General features: G+C 44.5%; 1 protein-coding gene across 6 annotated transcripts in view; it reads right to left on the reverse strand.

The window, feature by feature from the left end:
- Nucleotides 1-24,463, reverse strand: part of TP73 (tumor protein p73) — a 154,860-nt gene that overhangs the window by 29,113 nt on the left and 101,284 nt on the right. For all 6 annotated transcript variants that reach the window (XM_066607369.1, XM_066607368.1, XM_066607367.1 and 3 more), the window contains one exon: nt 23,895-24,140. In XM_066607369.1, coding sequence (XP_066463466.1) covers nt 23,895-24,140 — 246 coding nt within the window. The remainder of the gene's footprint in view (nt 1-23,894; nt 24,141-24,463) is intronic.

The following is a 24,463-nucleotide window of genomic DNA, read 5'->3' on the forward strand; positions in this document are numbered from 1 at the left end:
AGTTTCAGCACGGCCTGCTGACGCTTGCCCACCACTGTGCTGCCACGCCGCGTGACACCGACTGCTGGCGACGTGCTGCTGCTGACACATCTTGATTGCGAGACAGAGGTTGCGTAGGAGGAGGAGGAGGGTGGTTTAGTGGAGGAAGCATACACCCCCGCAGATACCACCACCGAGCTGGGGCACGCAATTCGGGGGGTGGGTAGGACGTGAGCGGTCCCCGGCTCTGACTCTGTCCCAGCCTCCACTAAATTCACCCAATGTGCCGTCAGGGAGATATAGTGGCCCTGCCCGCCTGTGCTTGTCCACGTGTCTGTTGTTAAGTGGACCTTGGCAGTAACCGCGTTGGTGAGGGCGCGTACAATGTTGCGGGAGACGTGGTCGTGCAGGCCTGGGACGGCACATCGGGAAAAGTAGTGGCGACTGGGAACCGATAGCGCGGGGCCGCCGCCGCCATCATGCTTTTGAAAGCCTCCGTTTCCACAAGCCTATACGGCAGCATCTCTAGGCTGATCAATTTTGCAATGTGCACGTTTAACGCTTGAGCGTGCGGGTGCGTGGCGTCGTACTTGTGCTTGCGCTCAAACTGTGGCGCTAGCGACGTCTGGACGCTACGCTGAGAGACATTGCTGGATGGGGCCGAGGACAGCGGAGGTGAGGGTGTGGGTGCAGGCCAGGAGACGGTAGTGCCTGTGTCCTCAGAGGGGGGTTGGATCTCAGTGGCAGGTTGGGGCACAGGGGGAGAGGCAGTGGTGCAAACCGGAGGCGGTGAACGGGCATCGTCCCACCTTGTGGGGTGCTTGGCCATCATATGCCTGCGCATGCTGTTGGTGGTGCCTCCCCAGCTGATCTTGGTGCGACAAAGGTTGCACACCACTGTTCGTCGGTCGTCAGGCGTCTCTGTGAAAAACTGCCACACCGTAGAGCACCTTGACCTGTGCAGGGTGGCATGGCGCGAGGGGGCACTTTGGGAAACAGTTGGTGGATTATTCGGTCTGGCCCTGCCTCTACCCCTGGCCACCGCACTGGCTCGGCCTGTGCCCACACCCTGACTTGGGCCTCCGCGTCCTCGCCCGCGTCCACGTCCTATAGGCCTACCCCTACCCCTCAGCATGGTGTATTACCAGTGATTTGATTTCCCAGGCAGGAAATAAATTGGCGCAAGCCTGCTGTTAAACGTAGCTGGCTGTGTATGATTTGTTTACTATCTCCACCCACCACACACGTACACAGAACGCTGAGGACTGACAGAGGCAGGGCACATAGAATGTTTCCTTTTTTTAAAAAAGAAAAGGCCCACTGACTATATTCAATCAGATAAGATATGTGTTGCACAGAAATGCAGTTATATGAAGTGCAGCACAGCGGTTACTTTTCACAGGCAGCAAATAAATTGGCGCAAGCCTGCAGGACAAATAGAATGTTTCCCTTTTTGGGAAACGGAGGGCCCACTGACTATATTCAATCAGATAAGATATGTGTTGCACAGAAATGCAGTTATATGAAGTGCAGCACAGCGGTTACTTTTCCCAGGCAGGAAATAAATTGGCGCAAGACTGCAGGACAAATACAATTTTTCCCTTTTTTGGAAACGGAGGGCCCACTGACTATATTCAATCAATAATATATGTCTTCTGGCCCTGCCTACACAATTCTCTCCCTGTAGTATTACTGCAAGGCGCAATGCTCTGCAGACAGCCGATTTTGAAAAGAAAAAAATATGCAACACTGCTAACAGCAGCCTGCACAGTACTGCACACGGATAGATGTGGCCCTAAGAAGGACCGTTGGGGTTCTTGAAGCCTACACTCACTAACACTCTCCCTGCCTAACCACCACTTCTATCCCTGGACTATTACTGCAAGGCGCAATGCTCTGCAGACTGCCGATTTTGAAAAGAAAAAAATATGCAACACTGCTAACAGCAGCCTGCACAGTACTGCACACGGATAGATGTGGCCCTAAGAAGGACCGTTGGGGTTCTTGAAGCCTACACTCACTAACACTCTCCCTGCCTAACCACCACTTCTATCCCTGGACTATTACTGCAAGGCGCAATGCTCTGCAGACTGCCGATTTTGAAAAAAAAAAATATGCAACACTGCTAACAGCAGCCTGCACAGTACTGCACACGGATAGATGTGGCCCTAAGAAGGACCGTTGGGGTTCTTGAAGCCTACACTCACTAACACTCTCCCTGCCTAACCACCACTTCTATCCCTGGACTATTACTGCAAGGCGCAATGCTCTGCAGACTGCCGATTTTGAAAAAAAAAAATTTGTGCAACACTGCTAACAGCACCCTCCACAGTACTGCACACGGATAGATGTGGCCCTGAGAAGGACCGTTGGGGTTCTTGAAGCCTACACTAACTCCTAACGCTCTCCCTACAGCAGCTCCAGCACGATACCACTGTCCCTCAGCTAACTCACAAGGCATCTGAGGCGAGCCGCGGGAGGGGCCGACTTTTATACTCGGGTGACATCTGATCGCCCCAGCCACTCACAGCAGGGGGGTGGTATAGGGCTTGAACGTCACAGGGGGAAGTTGTAATGCCTTCCCTGTCTTTCAATTGGCCAGAAAAGCGCGCTAACATCTCAGAGAGGAAACTGAAAGTAACCGGAACACCGCGTGGTACTCGTTACGAGTAACGAGCATCCCGAACACCCTAATATTCGCACGAATATCAAGCTCGGACGAGTACGTTCGCTCATCTCTAGTTCTCTTCATTGTGCATTGCAAATTTTGCATGCACAATATGTTGCGCAAATGTGTTTGCATGAATTAGCCCTAAAACTAGTAGTAAAAAGTATCAGGTGTGTCTGGGGTTGTCTGGACTGTCGTTGAGATTGCGCCAAATAGTCCTATCTGGTTTTGATGCGCTATATTTTGGCCCTATTTATAATCCTGTTGTGGTAACCGCAGAGGTGCAACCTGTCAGACAAAACACAATACTCTGGATTAGATTCTCCTTCCAATGCCCTTTGGCTCTAATAAACTCTCCTATTGGGAGGTTTTTAACCACACGAGGGAATTGCCTGTAATAGGGAGTTGTCAGAGGAGGCTCAGTCAGTTTAGTGTTAATTCTCTTTGATAAAGGGTCTCTAATACTGAAGACATCAAGAAAAGAGAGAGACAGAATGTTACAGAAAGGTTAGAGGCACCAAAACTATTATTACTGAGATAGGAAACAAAATCAGAAACCACATTGGGGAAATCCTGCCAAATAAGGAGGATGTCGTCTATATATCTCCCGTACCAATAGATCTGCCCATTCCACATCACCTGACTGGTAGCCCCAGCGCTTAGTAGCGGTAGCCAGGCAAGGGATGTAAGGGCTCTATGCGCTGCAGTGAGGGATGGGAGATGAGAGGAGCAGCAAGATGAAATCAGCTGACTCTGTTATTTTACTGCAGAATTTCCCACTATGTGTGAATATACTCTAAATGTGGAATTTGATGCAGAATTGCAGGCAGAATTAAGGTCAGTTCCATTGCGCCTAATTCTGTCCCCTGGAAAAGGTCCCTTATTAGGCCTTTTTATAACCTATTCATATTTCGAAATGAAGTGCTTATGATGGCACTTTATTATACAGGGTGCGGCAAAAGTCTGGACACACCCATTTAACTGGTGTAATAAAAAAAAATTAGACTTCCAATATGTGAAAGTAATAATTGGGAGGGAGGCAGTCATTTTTTTTTTGTGGAGGAGATGTTTTAGTGGCCATTTTAAACTCTGCCATATTGAGATCAGGTAAGGCTTTTCAAATGGGTGGGGGGTCAAGTGATATATCAGTCTTTGCTAATTTACTCAAATTTACTCAGAAACATACTGGACGTGTTTGTTTTGCCATATCTTTGCTTGTTTAGGAGCTAAGTGAGGTCAAAGTTGGTGAATTGTGTCTGACATCCAGGGCCTTTTTTCATTAATGGATCACTTAATGTGGTAAATACTTCTGAATGTTAGGGTGCGGGCAGACGAGCGCATAAACGGCGCGTTTTTGCGACCAAACGTATATACGTGACCATCTGAGGCATTGGTTTCGAATGTATTCGTTCACATAGGCGATTTTACAGTGCGTAAAAACGGCAATTCGAAAAAAACCGGAACATATGCGACCGAAATACGCGCCAACGCATATTCGATTGCCGAAAAGACCGTTTGCAAAGTAGGAACAAACGAAAATACGCTTTCTAGCTCTGGTCGTGATCGGTGAAAAACGATCGCTCGGGCGATTATACGTTGCGCTCGTGCGAACGTAAATACGCCTACACTCGTCTGCCCGCACCCTTACACAATACCATATTCCCAACTGCGCTCAATAAGAACATTACTTCAACAGGATGGCGCACCTCCGCACTTTGTTGTACATAGATGGGTCGATGTGCAATTCCGTGGGCACTAGATTTTGTATAAGGGTCCAGCAGAATGACTGACAAGGTCGTCAGACTTAATTGGACTTTTATCTCTTGCGCCATCTAAAGTCCCTTGTGTAGATGGAAAAAATATGCAATATGGTTCACCTAAAAAGGCAAATCCTTCAGTGCTGTGAAGAAATATCACTTGCAGTTCTTCAGCATGTTTATGAAGACTGGATAAAACGTTTAACCATGTGTATCTGGTAGAATGGTGGACATACCAAACACGTCATGTAAAGCGCTTTGTGAAACTTTGCCCTCAGCTAGCTCCTAAACAAGTAAAGATAGGGCAAAACCGAGTTACAGTGTGTTTTTGAGTAAATTCTAGCAAAGACTGATATATTACTTGACCCCCTTCCAATTTGAAAAAAACAGAGCTGAATTTAATATGGCAGAGTTTAAAATGACCGTCAAAAACATCTCCTCCACCAAAAAATGCAGCCTCTCTCCAAATTAATACTTTCACACATTGAAAGTCAATTTTCTCTTTACACCAGTTAAATAAGTGTGCCCAGACTTTTGCCTCACCCTGTATATATAGGTTTATTATTGTGAGAGCATAAAAACTCATGAAGCTTGCAGGTTTAAAAAAAACGTCTTTAGGCGGCATCCAAGAATCCAGAAATTCCACTGCTGGGTAGTAGAAGCCGAATTCTTATACCCTTCTAATACTTCAAAATTTTTGCTAATCTGGCACTATTTTGGTACGGTTAGGGTGCTTTCACATCCATCCATGGAGCAGGAAAGGGGAATTGCTTGTCCGAATAGCTCTGTTTTATGACAAAACTGAACAGCACCGAACAGACCCCATTGACTATAATGGAGTCCTTTAGTTTCCGCTTAGTTGTCCGGCTTTTAGTGTTTTTCCTTCTTGTATTTTGTGCCGGATCTGCGATGAAACCTCCAACCGAAGGTTCCAACACAGATGTGAAACCACCCTTAATGATGCATTGAAGGGATTTTACTGTATTGTGGAGCATTCTTGAATGGCAAATATATACAAGGTTAATGGATGAATCATTGCCATTCAGGACTCTGGGAGAGTCTGGAGATAACCGTGGGAGCTGTAATGAGCCGATTTTGTAAAATTACCATTTAGGACTCTGGAGAAGCCAGGAAGTACCCATGTGGGAACTTAATGGCACCATATTGTAAATCTACCTCTCAGGACTCTAGGTAAGTTTGGAGATAAATATATGAAAACTGTACTGGGACCAAATTGTTGAGCTGGAAGATAACCCATGTAGGAGCTATAATAAAACCATATTGTAATTTTGCCATTCAGGATGCTGGGAAAGCTGGAAGATTTCCTTGTGGGGACTATGATGGTGGCCATATTGTTACAACTGAACTTTCCCAGGTACAAGTATCAGCGGAATAATCTACGACTATGTAGAGTTATTGGGTCTCTGGTGTATAGGTGTTGGGGAGTTTTCGGGGATTTTCTTCCTGTCCAGGTGCTGCCAGGCTGTCAGGTCTTGTCAATGGACCCTTTTCCTGTAGACATTCCCGACAATCCTGGACATGTCTGAGATATAAAACTTTCCAGGAGAGGAGCCGTGTATTATGGGGAGCTCTGAGGTAAGTCATGCAGTCATTATGCCATGTTATGACACGGCTAAAGCTCTGCTGAGCAGGAGTAGTGTAGCCTGCAGGAGATACACACCGCACAACCCCAAGACAACATGTCTGTGCTGGCAACCTCATCAAGTCCCGACAACTCCCCATCCTCAGCAATATCATCAGAGGTAACCAGGGATGTGATGTGGGGAGCACAGACGAAATTCCTTTATTCCAGCATTAACAGGATGCAATGGGTGCCAAATTATATGATGTAGATAACTAAACGCTTACTGTACAAATAGGAAATATGAGGGGAGTATAATAGGTAGCGTTCTAGTTATAGTCAATCAAATGCTGGGACTTGTCATTCTAATCAAACAGATGTAGTTCATGTATAATTCAGCACATTCTCTAAGTCACATAATCCTAAAGTATGCTGTGTAGGGGTGTTCCCATCATTAAAGGGTTTTCTGGGACTTCCAGACCTCTTCATTGAACTGTATAGAAAGTAGGGCAGATAGGGTCCCCAGAGTTCAAGAGGGGCCTGGATGTCTTTCTTGAGCGATACAATATTATATGTTGTAATCATTAATAACTTCAGAAGGGTCGGTGATCCGGGGCTTTTTTCCGATTGCCAGATTGGAGTCAGGAAGGAATTTTTTTCCCTTAATTTGGGCAAAATTGGCTTCTACCTCATTGGGGTTTTATTGCCTTCTTCTGGATAAACATTGGGGGTTAATAGGCTGAACTGGATATGTCTTTTTTCAGCCTCACATACTATAACCCCCGTTCTCCTGATAGCTGTGGGTCACAAAGGTAAACCTATGCTTTGTATTTTGTAGAACGAGTAAAAGCGTTTGGATTCTGTAAAAATATATAAATTATGGTGAACTATAAATACAATATAATAACATTCCAGGCTGACGTCTTGGAGGTTTCTACCCTAAAGTTGACCACAAATTCATGAAATCACAGAATGGTAGAGTTGGAAGGGACCTCTAGGGTCATCGGGTCCAACCCCCTGCTCCGTGCAGGAGTCACTAAATCATCCCAGACAGATATTTGTCCAGCCTTTGTTTGAAGACTTCTATTGAACGACAACTCACCTTTTCTAATGGCAACCTGTTCCACTTATTGATCACCCTCAAGTCATCAGAAACCCCCCGCAATAGCAACATGATTGGCTATGATCTCATGTGTATGGGGTCTGCCAACTATCCTCCAGCCTGTCCGGTTCTTGTTTTATACGGCAAATAATCCACTCAGAATGAGCATATATCTGACAGCAATCTCATTTATGACCGACTCTCAATTAGCTTTTATGTACTTTTCTATGACTTTCTGATAATCCAGAATATTAGATGATCCAACAAGTAATGCTAGATTAAAGGAATTTGTAGCATAATACAAAAATGCTTTGGAGGTGGCACTGAAAAGCCGCTCCTCCTTGGTCAGGGTATTTAGATACAGGGCTGGCATGATGAAATGAAAGCCTAACTACAAGATAAGAGGTGGAGCGCCTGTACGTGTACGGCTGGTCTTTGAGGTCTACCCTCATCATACGTGACTCCACCATCGGCTGACAAGTTCAGAGCGTCTCCAGTTTCCTGACACTTGAGTGCAATTATCAATATGCATTAGCTCAACACAAACTTCACTTTCAACCCTACAAAAACATGGAGCCTGAGCTGACCGGGTTTCTGTGGATCCGCTAGCTGATGTGTCCTAACACATTGGGAGCTGATAACATTGCAGTTATCTTCAGCCACTGTCTGAACTTGTCTGTTTTGGGTTATTTTTTTTTTCTTGAAAGGAAATGATTTGCCCAAACAATTACATTTTCCCACCCATCACCCCCCTCCCACCATACATTCCAGTCTGTGCAAAGAGGACTAAACTCAACTTGCCTTTCAGTGTAATCATTAGATCCAAGCAAAAGCCACCAAGAAGCTCTGGAGAGAGGGATGGAGCCGCAGGCTGTTAATTCTTTTTGCACTCCTACCAGGCAGCTGTATTTGTGTCCTGGGACAGGTTCGGACAAGATAGCACCACGGCGGTGATAATAATGTGTCTGTCATCCGACTCTGACATGTAGGATCTTGCAAACCGCAAATACCGTTAACTGGCTTGAGCGAATCTGTTACGACAGATCCTGGAAATAATGCAGGAATTGCTGTACATATCTGAAGGGTTCAGTAACCAGCATGAATAATTTTACCTTGTTTGGTGCTATCCTGAAAGGATATTGGTGTGCTGGCCATAGGCAAGTCCTGCTTGCTTAAAGTGAACCGGTCACCAGGTTCATGCTGCCCCCAACCATTGGCAGCATGAACCGGAGACAGATATGTCCATTCGGCCCTTGTATGTTTTAGAAAAAGCATGCTTAGAAGTTTGACATGGAGCTCAGCTGGAATAGAGGTGTGAGTCGAAGAGGTCAACTGTGCCGGGTTCTCCCTGGCCCCTTCCTTCTCACTGCACCCCCCATGGTGAAGATAAGAGTGAATGGAGCAGCAGTCAAGCATGTGGTGGTGCTGCTCCATTCATTTCAAGGCGGCTGATAAAAATTACCGAGTAAAAGCACTCAGCTCTCTCCGGCAGCCCCATTGAAGATAAATGCAGCAGCACCGTGCATGCTCGACCACCGCTTCATTCAATCTCATCTTCACTGTAGGAGGTGCAGTGAGCCAACAGTTAGAAGAACAGGGGGTCATGGGACTCCTGTTCTCGGATAGGTGGTGGTCTCAGTGGAGAGACCACTGCCAATAAAACTTTTCTGAAAATAAAAACTTATCCACATGGATGAGCGTATATACACTCCGTATTACATACGTATTTTTGGGAGCGTTTGCATTGGGGTATTCATTGATTTGCATTGGGGTATTCAGAACTGCACTTTTCACACGTGTATTTAGGCACGTGAAAAAAAATTGCAGCATGTCCTATTTTGGTCTATATTACAGACTAAACTGGCCCATTGAAGTCAATGGGACTGCATAAATACACAGTGAATACGCATAATGCCGGTACATGCATATTCAATGCAAATTCCAACCATCATCTTAGGTGATTTGAATATCCCCACAAATGACACTATCTGCCTCTCAGCTTCTATCGCTCACCTCCTCCCTTGGTCTCTCACAACTCACAGCCTCTCCCACTCACAAGGATGACAATACTCTTGATCTGTTCTTTCTCCATCTCTGCTCTGTTCCCACTTCACTAACTTCCCTCTCCCACTCTCGGACCATAACCTCCTCTCTTTCTCTGTCACGCTCCCTAGCATCTCTCCAGACCGACCTACCTACCGTGCGTACAGGAGCCTTCAGACCGTTCACACCCAAAACTATGTTGAGTCCCTACAATCCTCACTGTCCCCTATCTCTCTCCTCTCCTGCCCCATTACTGCCACACATTTCAACACCACTCTCAAACATGCCCTGGATGAAGCGGCACCACCCGTTACCCAAACCTACCGATGTAGACCTCAGCAACACTGGCTCACGCCTCAAATGTGCTTCATCCAGCAGTGCTCTAGATGTGCTGTGGAAAAAGTCACAAAAGTTTGCAGACTTTCTCCATTACAAATTCATGCTCAGAACCTACAACCTCGCCCTCCACCATGCCAAACAAGTCTACTTCACCTCTCTCATCTCCTCACTATCGCACAACCCTAAATGACTCTTTGATACTTTTCACTCCCTTCTCAGCCCTAAACCGCAGCCCCCCATGACGGATCTCAGTGCTGAAGAGCTGGCTGCTTACTTCAAAAAGAAAATCGACAACATCCGTCAGGAAATAACCTCCCAATCCCAGACTAGCCCTGACCCTAGTCTTGTCAGTAACAGCCCCTGCTCACTCTCTGTACTCAGACCAACGACAGAAGAAGTCTCCAGATTGCTTTTCTCTGCTCACCCCACTACCTGTGCTAGCGACCCTCTCCCCTCACACCTCCTCCGGTCCCTTTCCCCAGTGGTTATCTCCCATCTCACCACTATATTCAACCTCTCTCTGACCTCTGGCATCTTTTGCTTTTCTTTCAAACACGCCATCATATCCCCACTGCTAAAAAAAGCCCCACATTGCCTCCATCATTGCAATCCACCACCCAGCCCGCACCCTCCGGTCCACTAACGAAATCAGACTGAGTGCCCCTTTAATTTGAACCTCTCATTCCCGCCTCCAAGACTTCTCCAGAGCAGCACAATTCCTCTGGAACGCGCAACTCAAAACTATCCAGGCAATCACTGACACACAAAACTTCAGGCGTGCTCTAAAAACGCACCTCTTCGGAGGGGAATACCATGTCCCCTAAAATAAACCCTCTTTACTCCTCCTCATAACATGCTCCCTGTCCTTCTGACTGCAATCCCAGCTAGCCGCAATCAACTGACCCTGCAGTCATACCAATTCAGCCACCACACGGCTTGTGTCTGACCATTGTTTGTGTGAATAGCATCCGACACTCTCCACCTCGCCATACCATGCACATCTCCAGCCCCTTTACCTTCTGTATCACCCCATTACTTGTAGTATGTAAGCTCGTTGGAGCAGGACCCTCACCCCTACTGTTTCCATCAATTGATTATTACACTTAACCGTGCTGCAGAATATGTTGGTGCTGTTAAGGACTTTTTCAGATGGGCGCATGCACAAATATGCTTGCCGCTACGGAGTGTAATTGCGTATGAATCTGTTAAAAGGCTTTTAAACGTTGCGCTATTGCACACTGGCAAAAAAGTAAATTATATGGCTCCTGCCCTATCTTTTCTCACATGTCCAAAAACTACCTGCGAAAAAGATTGGGCAGGGCCTATTTTTTCTCGCGCACAGCAGTAAATACGAAACCATTAGAACCAATGGCTTCACATCTGCGGGCGTGATTACTGGGCATTGCGCTACAATAGGTTTATGTATAATTACATGTATTGTGCAAATGGTGCTAAAAATGGGAATTGCTGCTCCAAATTTACTAAAGATGGTGCATGTTGGGTTCCTATAACTAAGGGCGCCCACCCACTGGCGTTTGCGATTTTCGTGCGTGAAAAACGCCGCGTTTTTCGCGGCGTTTTTTGCCGCGTTTTCGCGGCGTTTTCGCGGCTTTTCCATTAATTTCCATTGACTTTCATGGGTGCATTAGGAGAAAAATAAGGACACATATGCAACTGACAGTTCCTATGTTAAAAAACGCAACGCAAAACGCCAGTGGACAGGAGTACATTCAATTCTAATTGCTCTGCAGAAAAAACGCAAAACGCAAGGAAAAAAAAATCGCCAGTGGGTGGGCGCCCTAAAAAGGAAGATCTTGTACAACATTTTGCCATATAGGGAGGGAAATATTCTATATTTGGAACTTGCAAATAAATTATCATACTAGCTTGTTACCTGCGACTTCGTCTGTGTGGAATTTGTATTTTTTAAATCTAATCTGTGTTTTGCTGTATATTGAAATGTAAAAAGTTGAAATATTTATATATATTTATACTGTTGAGGTAACATAAAAGCTGTGCTGTGATTAGTTGCTATTTCTTATACTGCTGAGGTAAGATAAAAGCTGCGCTGTGATTGGTTGCTATTTCTTATACTGCTGAGGTAAGATAAAAGCTGCGCTGTGATTGGTTGCTATTTCTTATACTGCTGAGGTAAGATAAAAGCTGCGCTGCGATTGGTTGCTAGAACTCAGCTTTCATTTCTTACACAGATGAGGTAAAATTAAAGCTACGCTGTGATTGGTTGCTATTTGTTATACTGCTGAGGTAAAATGAAAGCTGTGCTGTGATTGGTTGGTATTTCTTATACTGCTGAGGTAACATGAAAGCTGCGCTGTGATTGGTTTGTATTTCTTATACTGCTGAGGTAACATGAAAGCTGCACTGTGATTGGTTTGTATTTCTTATACTGCTGAGGTAAGATGAGAGCTGTGCTGTGATTGGTTGGTATTTCTTATACTGCTGAGGTAAAATAAAAAGCTGCGCTGTGATTGGTTGCTAGAACAACTTTCATTTCTTACACAGCTGAGGTAAAATTAAAGCTGCACTGTGATTGGTTTGTATTTCTTATACTGCTGAGGTAACATGAAAGCTGTGCTGTGATTGGTTGCTATGGGCAACACAGATTTAAAAAAAAAATCATAATCCATGTTAATGTGTCTTTCGTTCAAATTTTAATCCCAGGCAACGCCAGGTATCCCTGCTAGCTTAATAATCGCATATGTGCAGCAACGACGTCTGCCTTAACGTGTCTGCCTGTTTGGGGTGGCCTAGCTTATGATGTGCACCCCTTCCACTTCGCTGCACTTAGTAATCGCATACGTGCGGCAAGGACGTCTGTCCGTATTTGTGTAGGCATAGCTTATGATGTGCACCCCCTTACCCTCCGCCTCGCCTTATGGTACGGCTCCGGCGTGAAGATGCGCCTGCGCACCACCAAATAAATCTGCCTTGTCGTGCTCCCTAGAGAACTCCATACATTTTCAGGATAAAACATGGCCTATGTCCTTCCACAAGATGCAAGCTATCTCCCTGCCAAATTTCATCACAATGGCTTCAGCAGTTCAGCCGTGAACAGGTAACGAACAGACGGAGTTACCTGGGCATTTATAATAGTAGTATGGATGGTATATGTGGACCAACCGTACATAATAACTGCAGAAGGGTTTTTCTGTGGTGTTTCTATGGCATGATCCTCGGATACAGGTCAGTATATAGAATGATGAAACCATAGCCTCCCGATGCCGGCTCCTTTCGTACGCCGCACGCAGGTCTCTGCACACAATAGATCTGTCTACAAGCTGACAAACTGCCTTGCACCTGCTGTGTTGTCCCAGCGCACAAATCTGTAATTATACCCCCCAAGGGCAAGAGGCCCAAAGCATCTCAACTATTGTCAGGGTTTGCAGATCAGCTCTGGCTGCAGATCCTGAAACATGCCCAGTAACCAGTCCCCGGGGATGTCTGCAGATAGAAAGAATAGGTAGGTAGATGGTTAGGTATGTAGCTAGGTAGATATTTGCATGTGCAATACTAAGTGAATAGAACCCATTTGTTTCAATAGGTTCATTCACATGAATTTGGTGTGTCCAAAAAAAAAAATGCCCGTGTGACACCGGCCTGCTTCATATGAGCGTATGCGTATTTGCACTTGCATGACCGTAGCATTTTTGTGAAATGAACACTGCTTTTTTGCGTATTTTACTGTACTTTTTGTGTCCGCAAGACATATTGATTTATGCGCAGCAAACAAATATGCACCAATTGTAATGGCTAATAAGTCCAGAGACTTTCCAGAGAAATGATGCATTTGTGCATCCCTCATTAACTTCTATGGAGACCTCTGATGTGCAAATGCGCAAAAAAAATAAAGCATGCTGTGTTTTTTTTCCCGGCAACTGGAAAAGCAAGTGCATGTGAACGAACCCATTGAAATCAATGGGCTCTAGTCTTTACTTATTGCACACGCAAATACGTCCATGTGAATCTAGCGGGGGTGAATACTTTTGCAAGGCCCAGTAGCTAGCTAGATTACTTCTATCTAATCTAATCTATCTGTCTGATATCTGTCTAATATCTGAAGATTTAAAAAAAATCTAAAGGCCCATTTATACAGACAGATATCTTTCAAAAGATTGAAAGATCAGCAATCGATTTGCATAAAGTACTGTATTAGCTTCATTTGCATGCAAATGAGCTTCTGGGAGCTGTTACAGAACTCAGCAGGAGGTCTGAGCTCTGCAATTAGCTTCTTTGTTCAGCCACAGGCTCCCTGTGAAGAATTCAGCACCATGGACAACAGACAGTGTACTGTCCTGCTTATCAGCTGTTCTGCCGAACAATGGTTTTCAAGCAGAACTGAAAATCGTCCTTCAGTCAAACTTGACTCGTTCTTGTTTGTCGTTCAATTTCACACGGCATACAAATCGGCATCAGCTCGGGCACTTATCATGCAGTTTAATTACTGGTCTTCAGTGTTTGACATCGGAATGTACCGCACCGATAATTGTGGCCGAGTGCGAGCGAGCTGGTGGTGACGTCACCAGCATCTTCACACAAGAATCATGAGATTCTCATCCCATGTATAAGGGGCATAACAAAGAGCTCAGTGTTCATTTAGCCATGCTGAGTATAACACCCAAGTCCCAACATGGACCCCCTGCAAGCCATCCATCCATCTACTTTACCATTTTCATAATTGTCTATGTCCTATTTTCTAACTCCATTATATATGTTATTGTAGCGAGATCCTCTGTACATCTCTGTATAATCTTCAAGGATTTGCAGATTTCATCCCTTGGCCTTTCTTTGAAAGTGACCAGACCGTGAAATCATAAAGCAAGGAGTTGTTTGCACTGTATTTAGAAAGATTAGCATAAAACCATCTTAAGAATAAGCAGTCACCACTGTACAAGTCCCAGCAACTGTGCAGCATCCCATCCTCATAGATCGCAGGTCTGCATGTGCTATCATGTATGCCAAGAATCTCAAGCCGCTCCGGAGAGAGACTACACACAGCCGAGGTGCCAAAATCTAATTTACAATGTTTGCAGCATCTTCCTTCCACATTAGCTTCAAGAATGATTTACCGCCCAAACATATACGAGGAAAAGCAGGTAGGACACTTATTTGAATAACTAGCGGTATAATCAGTGGAAAGAAGTAGATTGTGATTCTACTGTATAAGAGCTGATCTGGAATACTAAGTGGTGAATCATCATACAGTCGACTGCACAGGGCCTATATGATAATCCGCTACTGGTGTAGCCTGATTTAGCCTAGCGCATGTGCAAGGGGGTCAAAGAATTTACTCCTCTTGCAATAGGATGCAGCTGATTCCAGGGAGGTTGTGGGAAACTGGCAGCATCCAATCCAGACCCCTCCTGTTCCCGCTGGATAGAGCAGGGGACCAATGTAGTGAGATGCTAGAGGGATGAGAGCATGGCCAATCAGGAGAGAGAGGGGGTGAAACCTTTTCAGTGCGGCGGCGGGAGGAAGAAGATAACGGTGAAAAAGGAGAAATTTTCCAGGGCAAGAAGAAGAGGAAAACAGAAGAGAGACGATATTCAGGAGACAACAAGGGAAGAAGATGTGGTGAGGATTGTAAAGCCAAAAAGTGCCTAAGGAAGTTCAGCAGTCGTCTGGGAGAAAGTAATCAGCAACAGGATCTCCCCTCAGGGCACAGAGCAGGGAACACCATACTGTGCAGTTGTGCAATGGCTTTCCCTCACCCATGGGCAATAAGCATCCCAGAGTTGGGCGTTTTCTATTACTTTGCCCCCAGTTTAGCACAGCTCATACCTTCAGATTGTTATCCAGATGTCAGTACAGATTCCATATTGAATTCTGCATAAAACCTACTACAAACCTGTATTACCTATATGTGAGTTTGTAAGGAATTCACCCGTAAGGATTTAATGCCACCTTTGTAAAGTGTGTTAGTGCTCAGGGTATACTGGACTTCACAATGGAGCGCCTACATGGTCCCTCCAAACTGAACTGAGCATACTCCACTTGTTGATTGGCTATGAGCTGGCCAGTAAAAGAGAATTTTTGCTGCATCACAGTGTGTGCAGGGACTGATGCAGAGTGAGGGGAGGTGCTGCCTGCGAGGGAAAGGCAGAGAACAGCATTAGAAGGTAAAAAATAAGAGAAGCAGCAGGACAGCAGAACCTGGACATGAGAGCACTGCTTGGAGTGCATAGTGAGCACTGCGCGGAGGAACCAGAGACTGGAAGAGGGAGAAAGCAGCTATCCTACAGCCCCAATCTGGAGAGTGCAAGGTGTATAGTAGTAACCTGGAGGTGCTGCCAGAGCTGATCAAACGAAGCTGCAATAGTCTGCAGGAGACCACACTCGCAGATGGGCCCACATCTGCTGAACCAAGTATTGGAGATTAGCTGAAGCTGAACGAGAGAGTCTGTGTCCACAGCCCCCACTCTAGTGAAAGAATCTGCACAGTAACAAGGATTTTATTTAAACCATGGTAGAGTTGCATTTCTGACTTTGGACTAGCCTAGGTTAGTAGTTGTGCTGACTCCTGCACAACAGAATTGTAAGTGAGTCTGGCCTCAATTTGACAATAGGCATGCACATTCTTTCAGACTAAAACAGTGAAACAACAGGCCTGTTACATAGGCCAGGAAGTGTTCTATTTGGTTTACAATTACAAACTGAGATAATGCCACAGGGACGCAAGCCTGCCCAACGGAGACATATTGGCTGGGATTTGAACACCGTTTTTCAAGTAGACTGTTAGGGTGGTTTCAAATCTGTGCTGGGGATTACGCATTCCTACTCCATTTGGGGAGCAGCAAAGGGGAATCACCACAGCCAAACGGTTCCGTAGCTGGACAGAATCGAACAGCTCTGGGAGGACCCCATTGACTATAATGGGGTTCGCCCACTTTATGCACAGCTGGCCAGCTTTTGGACAGAAGAAAAAGTGTTGCATGCAGTACTTTTCAGCCAGATCTGCGACTGAACCTCCGGTTAGAAGTTCTGAAGCAGATGTGAAACCACCCTTACTAGTAGTAGAGTGTCAACTCCTCAAAGTTTGAACAGTGTAATTTGGATTTCTGGTTGACACAACTGATCTCCTTGCAGCATTATTCATACTGCTTTCCGCACTATTGTTATTTTGTATTGTGCATAGAGAGTATTACTGATCCTAGGATCTATTTGACTGTTGTAAGTACAAGGTCATTTACTAGCACTGATTACTTGTTATTATACTGTTATTCTCTTGCATTAGCTTGTCCTTAAATAAATATTGTATATTTGTTGCAATACCTTCTGCTGCATCCTATCCTGAATCTGAGTCGCAATACCACCACCCACCACAAGTGGGGTTTCTAAAACACTTTTCACACAATTTGGAAAACTTCTCTTCTGAGCAGATTTTTATCTGCTCCACAGCAAAACAAGAATCTGTGGGTAGCATGCTACTTATTCCCACTAATTTTTTTATTGAAAACTAGTGGAGTAGCTTTACACAGGTATGCCCTACTGGATGAGGCCGATCCGTGAGTGGATGTGCAGCACATCAAACTGCACATCTACAACAGAAAACCAAGTATTACCCTTGGATGTCTGCCATGGATGCTGCAGCAAACAGGTACAGTATCAGATTTGCCAATGGCAAATCCAACACATTTAAACCATAACCTTTGGAGCATTCAGCCACCGTGTGTGTAATATACATGTATATTTCCTGCATCCATCAACCTAATTCTATCTAATGTGTGTGGCAGCTTTTAAGTATAATACCTATCATAAAAGGCTTAAAGTGTAGAAACAGACTAGAAACAAATTTGTATTAATCAACAGTATAAACACAGATAGCAAACTTTATAATATATCTTATTAGAGAAAAATGCATTGGTCTCCACATATCCTCCCTCCTCTTCCTACCTTCTAAACTATTTACTCACTCTGAATTCATTCATATAATCAGTATTCAGAGAGGAGACTGTTCTTCAGCTTCACTTAGAGACCATGTTACATGCTGTTACACAGAAGTCTATGGAGAAGAGGAGCAGGAAATATGTTATAATGTCTCTCATGAACAGCCTACACACAGAAAAGAGGAGATCCTGCTTCCCTATCTCTCTATAGAACTCACTGAGAATCAGTAGCAGCATGGAGGACATTATACAGCAGTACTGAGAAGTATAGCTGTGAATCCAGCACTGGGGAAAATTTACTCAAGCTTTCAGCAGCAGCGTCTCTGTGTGTGCCCTTGCTTCTGTCTGCCTTCAATTTCTCTCTTTGAAAACATGCTCCAGCTAATGAGTTCTGCAGAGTGACAACCACTAATAGCAGACATTTAAAGTTGAGCGAACGTACTCTGCCGAGCTTGATGCTCGTTCGAGCATTAGCATACTCGATGGTGCTCGTTACTCGAACGAGCATCAAGCTGTGTTCAACCCCGCCCCAGTTTTTGGCTCCTCCCTGCTGTGACGTGCCTGTTTTGGCCCCTCCCCGCCGTGACGCAGCGCGCACGTCAATGGCAAATTTTTGGGGCAGGAGAGAGAGAGAACACGAACCAAGGGAAAAAAAAAAAAGCTCAGCACCCGGTGTCCCACATACAAAAATGCTCAAGTCTCCCACTGTAGTCAATGGGGTTTGTTACTCGAATTTTACGAAAAGCCCGATGCGAATAACGCGGGCCCGAGCATTTGGGTGCTTGCTCATCTCTACAGACATTACATTGCCTATGAAGGTTGTCATCCAGCTTTCCACTGGCTCTTATGCCCTTTCAGGCTGTTGGTAGACTGTAAGGATAGCTGGGGCGCTATGGAGCACTGGTATAGGTTTCAGATATAAGGGAACATGACTTGCACCAGAAGATCTGGGCACATGCACCCGTTTCCCAATGCTCTGAACACCCACGCCACTCTCACTCTGTGTGTTACTAATTCTTGCATCGTATTAATGAATCAGGAAGCTCAGGAATAATACTATAGACACCTTCTACTTGACAGAGTACTGCAGTGAATAGAATTATGGAGAATTGTGTAATGGGTAAATTCAAGTGGGAAAATCAACTATTGCTATTAAACAAATACTGAATCTTTAAGGGTTCTTCCACATGTGATGCATTGCAGAAAAGTCTACAATTAATCCGCTGCAAAATCTGCAGATTTACTGCAGATTTCACCCCTTTGAATGATCGGGGTGATATCCGCACCATATGGATGAGATTACTTTAAATCTCATCCACTTTGCTAGTACTGTATTATGCTGTGTATTTTCCACACGTAATAACGTAGATAATAGTCAGTGTATATGCTACGTCAGCATATAACCCTCTAACCCTCCCATAAAAGTGTGTACACATTGTTAGGACTACAGGGTTTCCCTTTCGGTGTTCTTGAATCCCTGTTGGGAAGGGTATCATCTCTCCTTAAGGAGAGCAGCTAGGAGGTGAGTGAGGAGAATTTCCTCTGGGAAATATGCAAATAAGAAAAATGGAACAAAACCTCTGCAGCGCCACCTATTGGAAGGCAGCATTCCTGCAAGTCAATGTTAAACTCTTTATACGAGCCTTGAACACCAAGTCAGAATCCATACACAGACAGCTGTTTGGGGGTTTTTGCCCCTCATCAGTATGCAGTATGCAAGATTCTGGCTTGGCTAGTGAGATCCACACTCTGCACTTGGAACAACACAGTTTACAGTGTACGTTTGCCCAGAGGGTTCCTTTAACTACTATCCCTTGGCTTCCTCTAATAACCCTGTGCAATGTGCAATTTGGCAATGTTGCAATCAACATGGTCCAATCTGTTTAGCTGTATAGCAATAAGTCAGGAAGATGCGCTGCAGGAGCCCCTGAGAAAGACATTTTGTGTAGCTCCTTGCCTTGGAAAATGAGAAACTGAGAAGAGCAGAGAAATATCACCATAATAACAATGACAAGCTCATATGCTTAAGCAACACAGGGCTAAATAATACCAAAGAGACTGGTGATTCTTTGGTGGGCATTGCCCATGGCTACAGATGAGCATCATAAAAGCCCCGCGGAATTTGCTCCATTTGCCTCTCCTATAATCCGTCCCATAATATAGTAGCGGGAGATATATTATTATACAATTAGCACTTCTGCTATTCGGAAGCCTAGGAAAATGGAATGAGAAGTTCTGTCATTCTTTACCGCCTGCCATGTTGGTTGTCACCCAGCTCTTCATGAAACTGATATACCGCAGCTAGGAGGATTATAATAGGATGATGACTTTACTTGTTTTCAGCTTGTTGATCTTTCTAACCAGTGAAATAAATCTCGACTATACGGAGGCATCCGGAGTGCATTTTGTCCATATTGTTCTAACACAAAGAAAACCATTCTAGGCTCAGAGTCTTCGCTATATGATGTCATGGTCTTTGAAGTGGGATTCTCCTCATGTCAACCCTGCCTTAGGCAGGCAAACACAAATCAGTGGAGCAGGTAACTGTTAACCTCAATGAGAAGAAACAAACATCCATTGGCCGTACTGTGTAAACCATCAAGAAGAATCGATGATTAATGGTCCTTTTACACGGCAGATAATCTGCCCTACTAATGACCACTGACCAAAAATTAGCACGTCAGTCAGTGCTTATTATCGCCGTGTATTATCCGCTGTAGGGGCATGACCGATTGTTAACACGATCTTTCATCCCCATACAGCTATCATTGATCGACTGCACATCTACCTGCTTACATGAACAGATAGGAGCGTTTGCTCAGTCGTTGACTGATCATTCGCTTTTTTACACGGCTTGATTGTTGGGCGGATGTTTGTAGGAATATTCAGGCCCTATAATTGACCCATGTAAATGGTCCTTAAAGGTAGTTCCATACGTGTAGAGGTCTGCCCATGCTAATGAGTGCTGCCCAGCAATGGGCATGTCAGGCAGCGCTCGTTCCTCTTGCATAAATGGGCAAATGATCTGCAGTATGAGGACAAACTGTGGTTAGTATAATGATTCTTCCCATATAGCTATCATTTGTTGGCCGCACATCCCTCCGCTTACATAAGGAGATGTGCAGCTGACCAGCCAGCATTTTTATGCTTGCATTTAGAAGCCAGTCAGCTAAAGAACGTTTTTGCGCATTTCTCAGCTGATCATTGTCCCTTTTACACGGCCTGATGACCAGGGAAGCAAACGTTTAGGTGAATGACCATGCTGGATAATTGGGTCATGTGAAAGGCCCATCATATATACATAATATCCATGTGCTAACTACAGAGCTATCCGCTGTCCAGGCCAGGTATTGGGTTATTTGAGGCTTAAGAAGTTTCTGGGTTACAAAGACAAGTACTAACATCAAGGGCAAAAGTAGATGTTCCCTTTTATTAGTACAGTAGGTTTAGCTATTTCAGTAACATCCATTGCATAGCAGGTGCGTAAACTGAAGAATACAGCCATGCAATCTCTATAGACACAGGGAATGACTCGTTGTGATGTCATATGATGTCACCTTCCAACAAATGTGTGCCCAAGACCACAAAACAATAGGTGACACAAGTCATGTATTTTTGCTCACTTATGGGCTGTATGATATCCTTATATGCTGGAAGGTCATGGGGAAAGCATTGTAAAACCTCATCATTCCCTTTTTCATACACTTATAGTATCCATAGGGAGCAGCAATTTTTGAGAGATCTGGACCGGCCCAGCCCGACACACAATGTCCTAACACTAGCCTACTTATGGCCATCATCTGCAGAGCCCAGAATATAGTACTGATGTTGTCCAGTGTCAGGACTTTATGTGTCACAGTGCATGCAACTTTCTCACACTGGCCTAAGTTAGGTGTTTCAGAGAGATGGCGACTAGAAGTGAAGAGGACTAAGTAGACTCGAGACTGGTAAGCATATTCAAGTCTGGTCTGGTGTCTAAATATTTTTTTGTTCTAGTCTGAGATCTGACAATTTCAGCGTATGACCTGGGGTTAGATAATTTAGGTATCTGTTCTAGGGCTTGAATGAAGTTAGTGGTCTGGTTTAAGGTCAATGAATTTTAGGGTCTGGGGTCTGAATGAATTAAAGGGTTTGGTTTGCAGTCTGAATTAATTTTTGGGTCTGGGCTAGGGACTTAAAGGAATTAAGGGGTCTGGTTTGAAATCTGAATGAATTTTGAGGGCTGGTCTGGGGTAACATAACATATCAGTCCTAAACTGTTTATTATGCTATTCCTAAACCTGTAAGGGTAAGGCTTCCCTCACACAAACGTTTTTGTACAGCATTTAGTGCTGCCTTTTCAGCGCTGTGCTAAACGCTGTACAACGCTCCCATTCATTTTAATGGGGCTGTTCACACAAGCGTCAAAATGATATGTCTTCAACACTGCGCTCTGCATGTTCTATCTGTGGTTGCTTTCAGTTGTGCATCGCCCATTGAAATGAATGGGCAATGGTTTCAGTTCATCTGAAAATGTGGCACAACTTGCTACCATATTTTTGACAGCACTAAATGCAAGCACTAGCCGTGCTACCTAAAAAAAAGAAAATCAATACTTACCTAGCTGGCACCGTCCGGGTCCCTGCCGCTGCTCTCCGGAGCTCTGGGAAGGCACTTGTCATTGCCGATAGAGCATCTTTTGCTAGTTACAGGTCTTGAAGACGCTGCCTCCAGTAAGAGACTGCTCTGACTGGTTAATCAAGTGCTGGCTCAGCCAATCGGAGCAAGCGCTCGATGAGCCAATCACAGCCATTCAATAAATGGCTGTGATTGGTGCATCCAGCGCTGGCTGTTATTGGCTGAGCCCATGAGCTAAGGGCACAGTTGCAGTTTTTCTTAAGTGCAACTCTGTAGTAAAGTGAGTTCTTGCCATAACTTTCACATGGAGCTGTTAAATGCTCATGCCACATGTGAAAGCCTTTTCTAGTTAGCCCCCGATCAGGAGCTTATATATCTGTATATTTACTTGGTAGGGATACAGATAAAGGCTCAAGCACCTGAGCACATTTTTTACATGCCTTCAGGGTATATGTTTTATAGACTGAATATGGACCCATTGAATAAAACTCTGTTCCCATAATCCATATAGGAGCATCCTAAAGGAAAAAAGACCCTCCCTAATTTCAAACATCTAAGCACATAAACGACAAGGTTAGGTAATTGTTTAAAGTTTGCTAATAATTGCATTTTGTTTAGGCAACATGACTTGCACCAAAGATATTGCCAACTAGCACAGTTTGGACTCTTCTGGCAAACCTCACCTTCATCTCACCAGGGTGTTGGGGATGACCATACCTTCAACAGAGGTATGGTGATCCCCAACACCCCGGGGCAAGGGTTGGCATTGATGGTCTTAATAAGCTTGCATAGTTTGCCAAAACTGCTGTTTATAAGTGTGTTTAGTTTTGTTTTTTTTTAAAAAACCCTCAATGGATGTTCAGGTCATCTATTGTTTATTGTTATTTTTCCTAGTTCCCTCATCAGAGCCAACAACTAAAACTATGCATTGCGTCTTTCTGCAGTCCAAAGTAAAACCAGCGATGGTGGTGCCACAATGAGTTTCACCACATGCTAAATCTAGCTCTGCTACATCGTTACACAGATTGGTAGCATCTGTGTATAATTTGTCAATAACTAATTTTTGTTACTTAACAGGAGTCCCCCAAGTTACTATAATAAGATTAGTTGAATCAAATGCATGAAGAGTTAAAAAAGTACAACTCTTTAAGACCCTGCATCTGGTCAGATTTGTTCTATGGTTCTGTCCTGGACTACCAAAAACTGGATTAAAAGAATGTAACTGTGGCTAAGAATATATACCCTGTAGTAATTTGGCCGAGAGCTGATCTTCGGATAGCTACATAGAACTCACCGTTTCCATACAGAGCATCTCTGTAGGTGTAGGTGAAACTCACGGGCCCAATGCTCAATCTTCATCAGGACCCCTTCTCCTTCAAGCCATCGTGTAGGACATTTAGGGACTGCGGTTCCTTCATGATGGGTTTGGGGCCCTAAAAGTAGCAGGGCCCTGACTGGAACCTCTACACCTGTACCACCTTCATGTGCATCTTTATGCGCTTGTTTCAACAACCTTTCTTTATACAAACTTTGACCCAAAAAATATACAAATATTGAAGCCACCCGCAGTATATAAATATTAATAAAGTTTCATATACAAAGATTGCAATAAATTCTATCCAATGGGGATCAGATATAACCTAGGTAGAATTAGAACTCTAAAGATGGGCAAATTGTCTCCGAAATGTCCCAAAATGTGTCCTGTACAATATGTGCACATAAGATCCATAGACTATGACCTATAGCATTTCATCTGTCAAAATTGACTTTCCCTTTAGTAGCGCCACCCTTCTGAAAAGTGTCAATGTTGTCAGAACCAGTTTTAAAAAGTTTCCACTAGTCTGCAACGATACAACATGCATCATCCTTTTCAATATGGATAGTAAAGAGGTGAGTAACTTACAGTCCATGTCGCTGATTTAGCAGTGCTGGATTGCTGGAACGTCACTTCAAAGCTGTGGGGTCCTGGGTAGTCAGTGTTAGATGGGATGACTGGTGCTGGAGACATGGCATCAAAGGTGGAGCTGGGCTGAGAGTAGGGAGAATGTGTGGGGACATTCGAGTTGTGGTCAGGGTTGTACGGACTGGTGGAGGCTGCTCTGCTTCCGATACTCTGATCCATGGTGTTATTCAGCAAACTGAATTGAGACTGCAGACAAGGAGAAAAGGGGAGGAGGGAAAAAAAGAACACACAGGTAAGAAGGGTTGAAGCATCAGCGGCATCTTAGCATTTAAAGGATCTTGTTACAGGACTCTTAAAGGACTTACTCGCTTTGGAGTCTTGGAGTCATTCGAAAAATTTCCTGAGGGTGTTTTTTTTCTTTTACCTTTCAGGTAACAAGTCAACACTTGTTAGAGGATAGACTGACAGGTTTTGTTGTGAGCACGCTCTAGTAAAGGAATATCTCAAGGATATTCAGTTCAAGTTGCAACCTTAGGGAGTCAATAGACTGGGAAAGACTATGCACAGTA

This window comes from Eleutherodactylus coqui, chromosome 6 (assembly GCF_035609145.1).
Source record: "Eleutherodactylus coqui strain aEleCoq1 chromosome 6, aEleCoq1.hap1, whole genome shotgun sequence".
In the NCBI taxonomy this organism is placed as follows: Eukaryota; Metazoa; Chordata; class Amphibia; order Anura; family Eleutherodactylidae; genus Eleutherodactylus; species Eleutherodactylus coqui.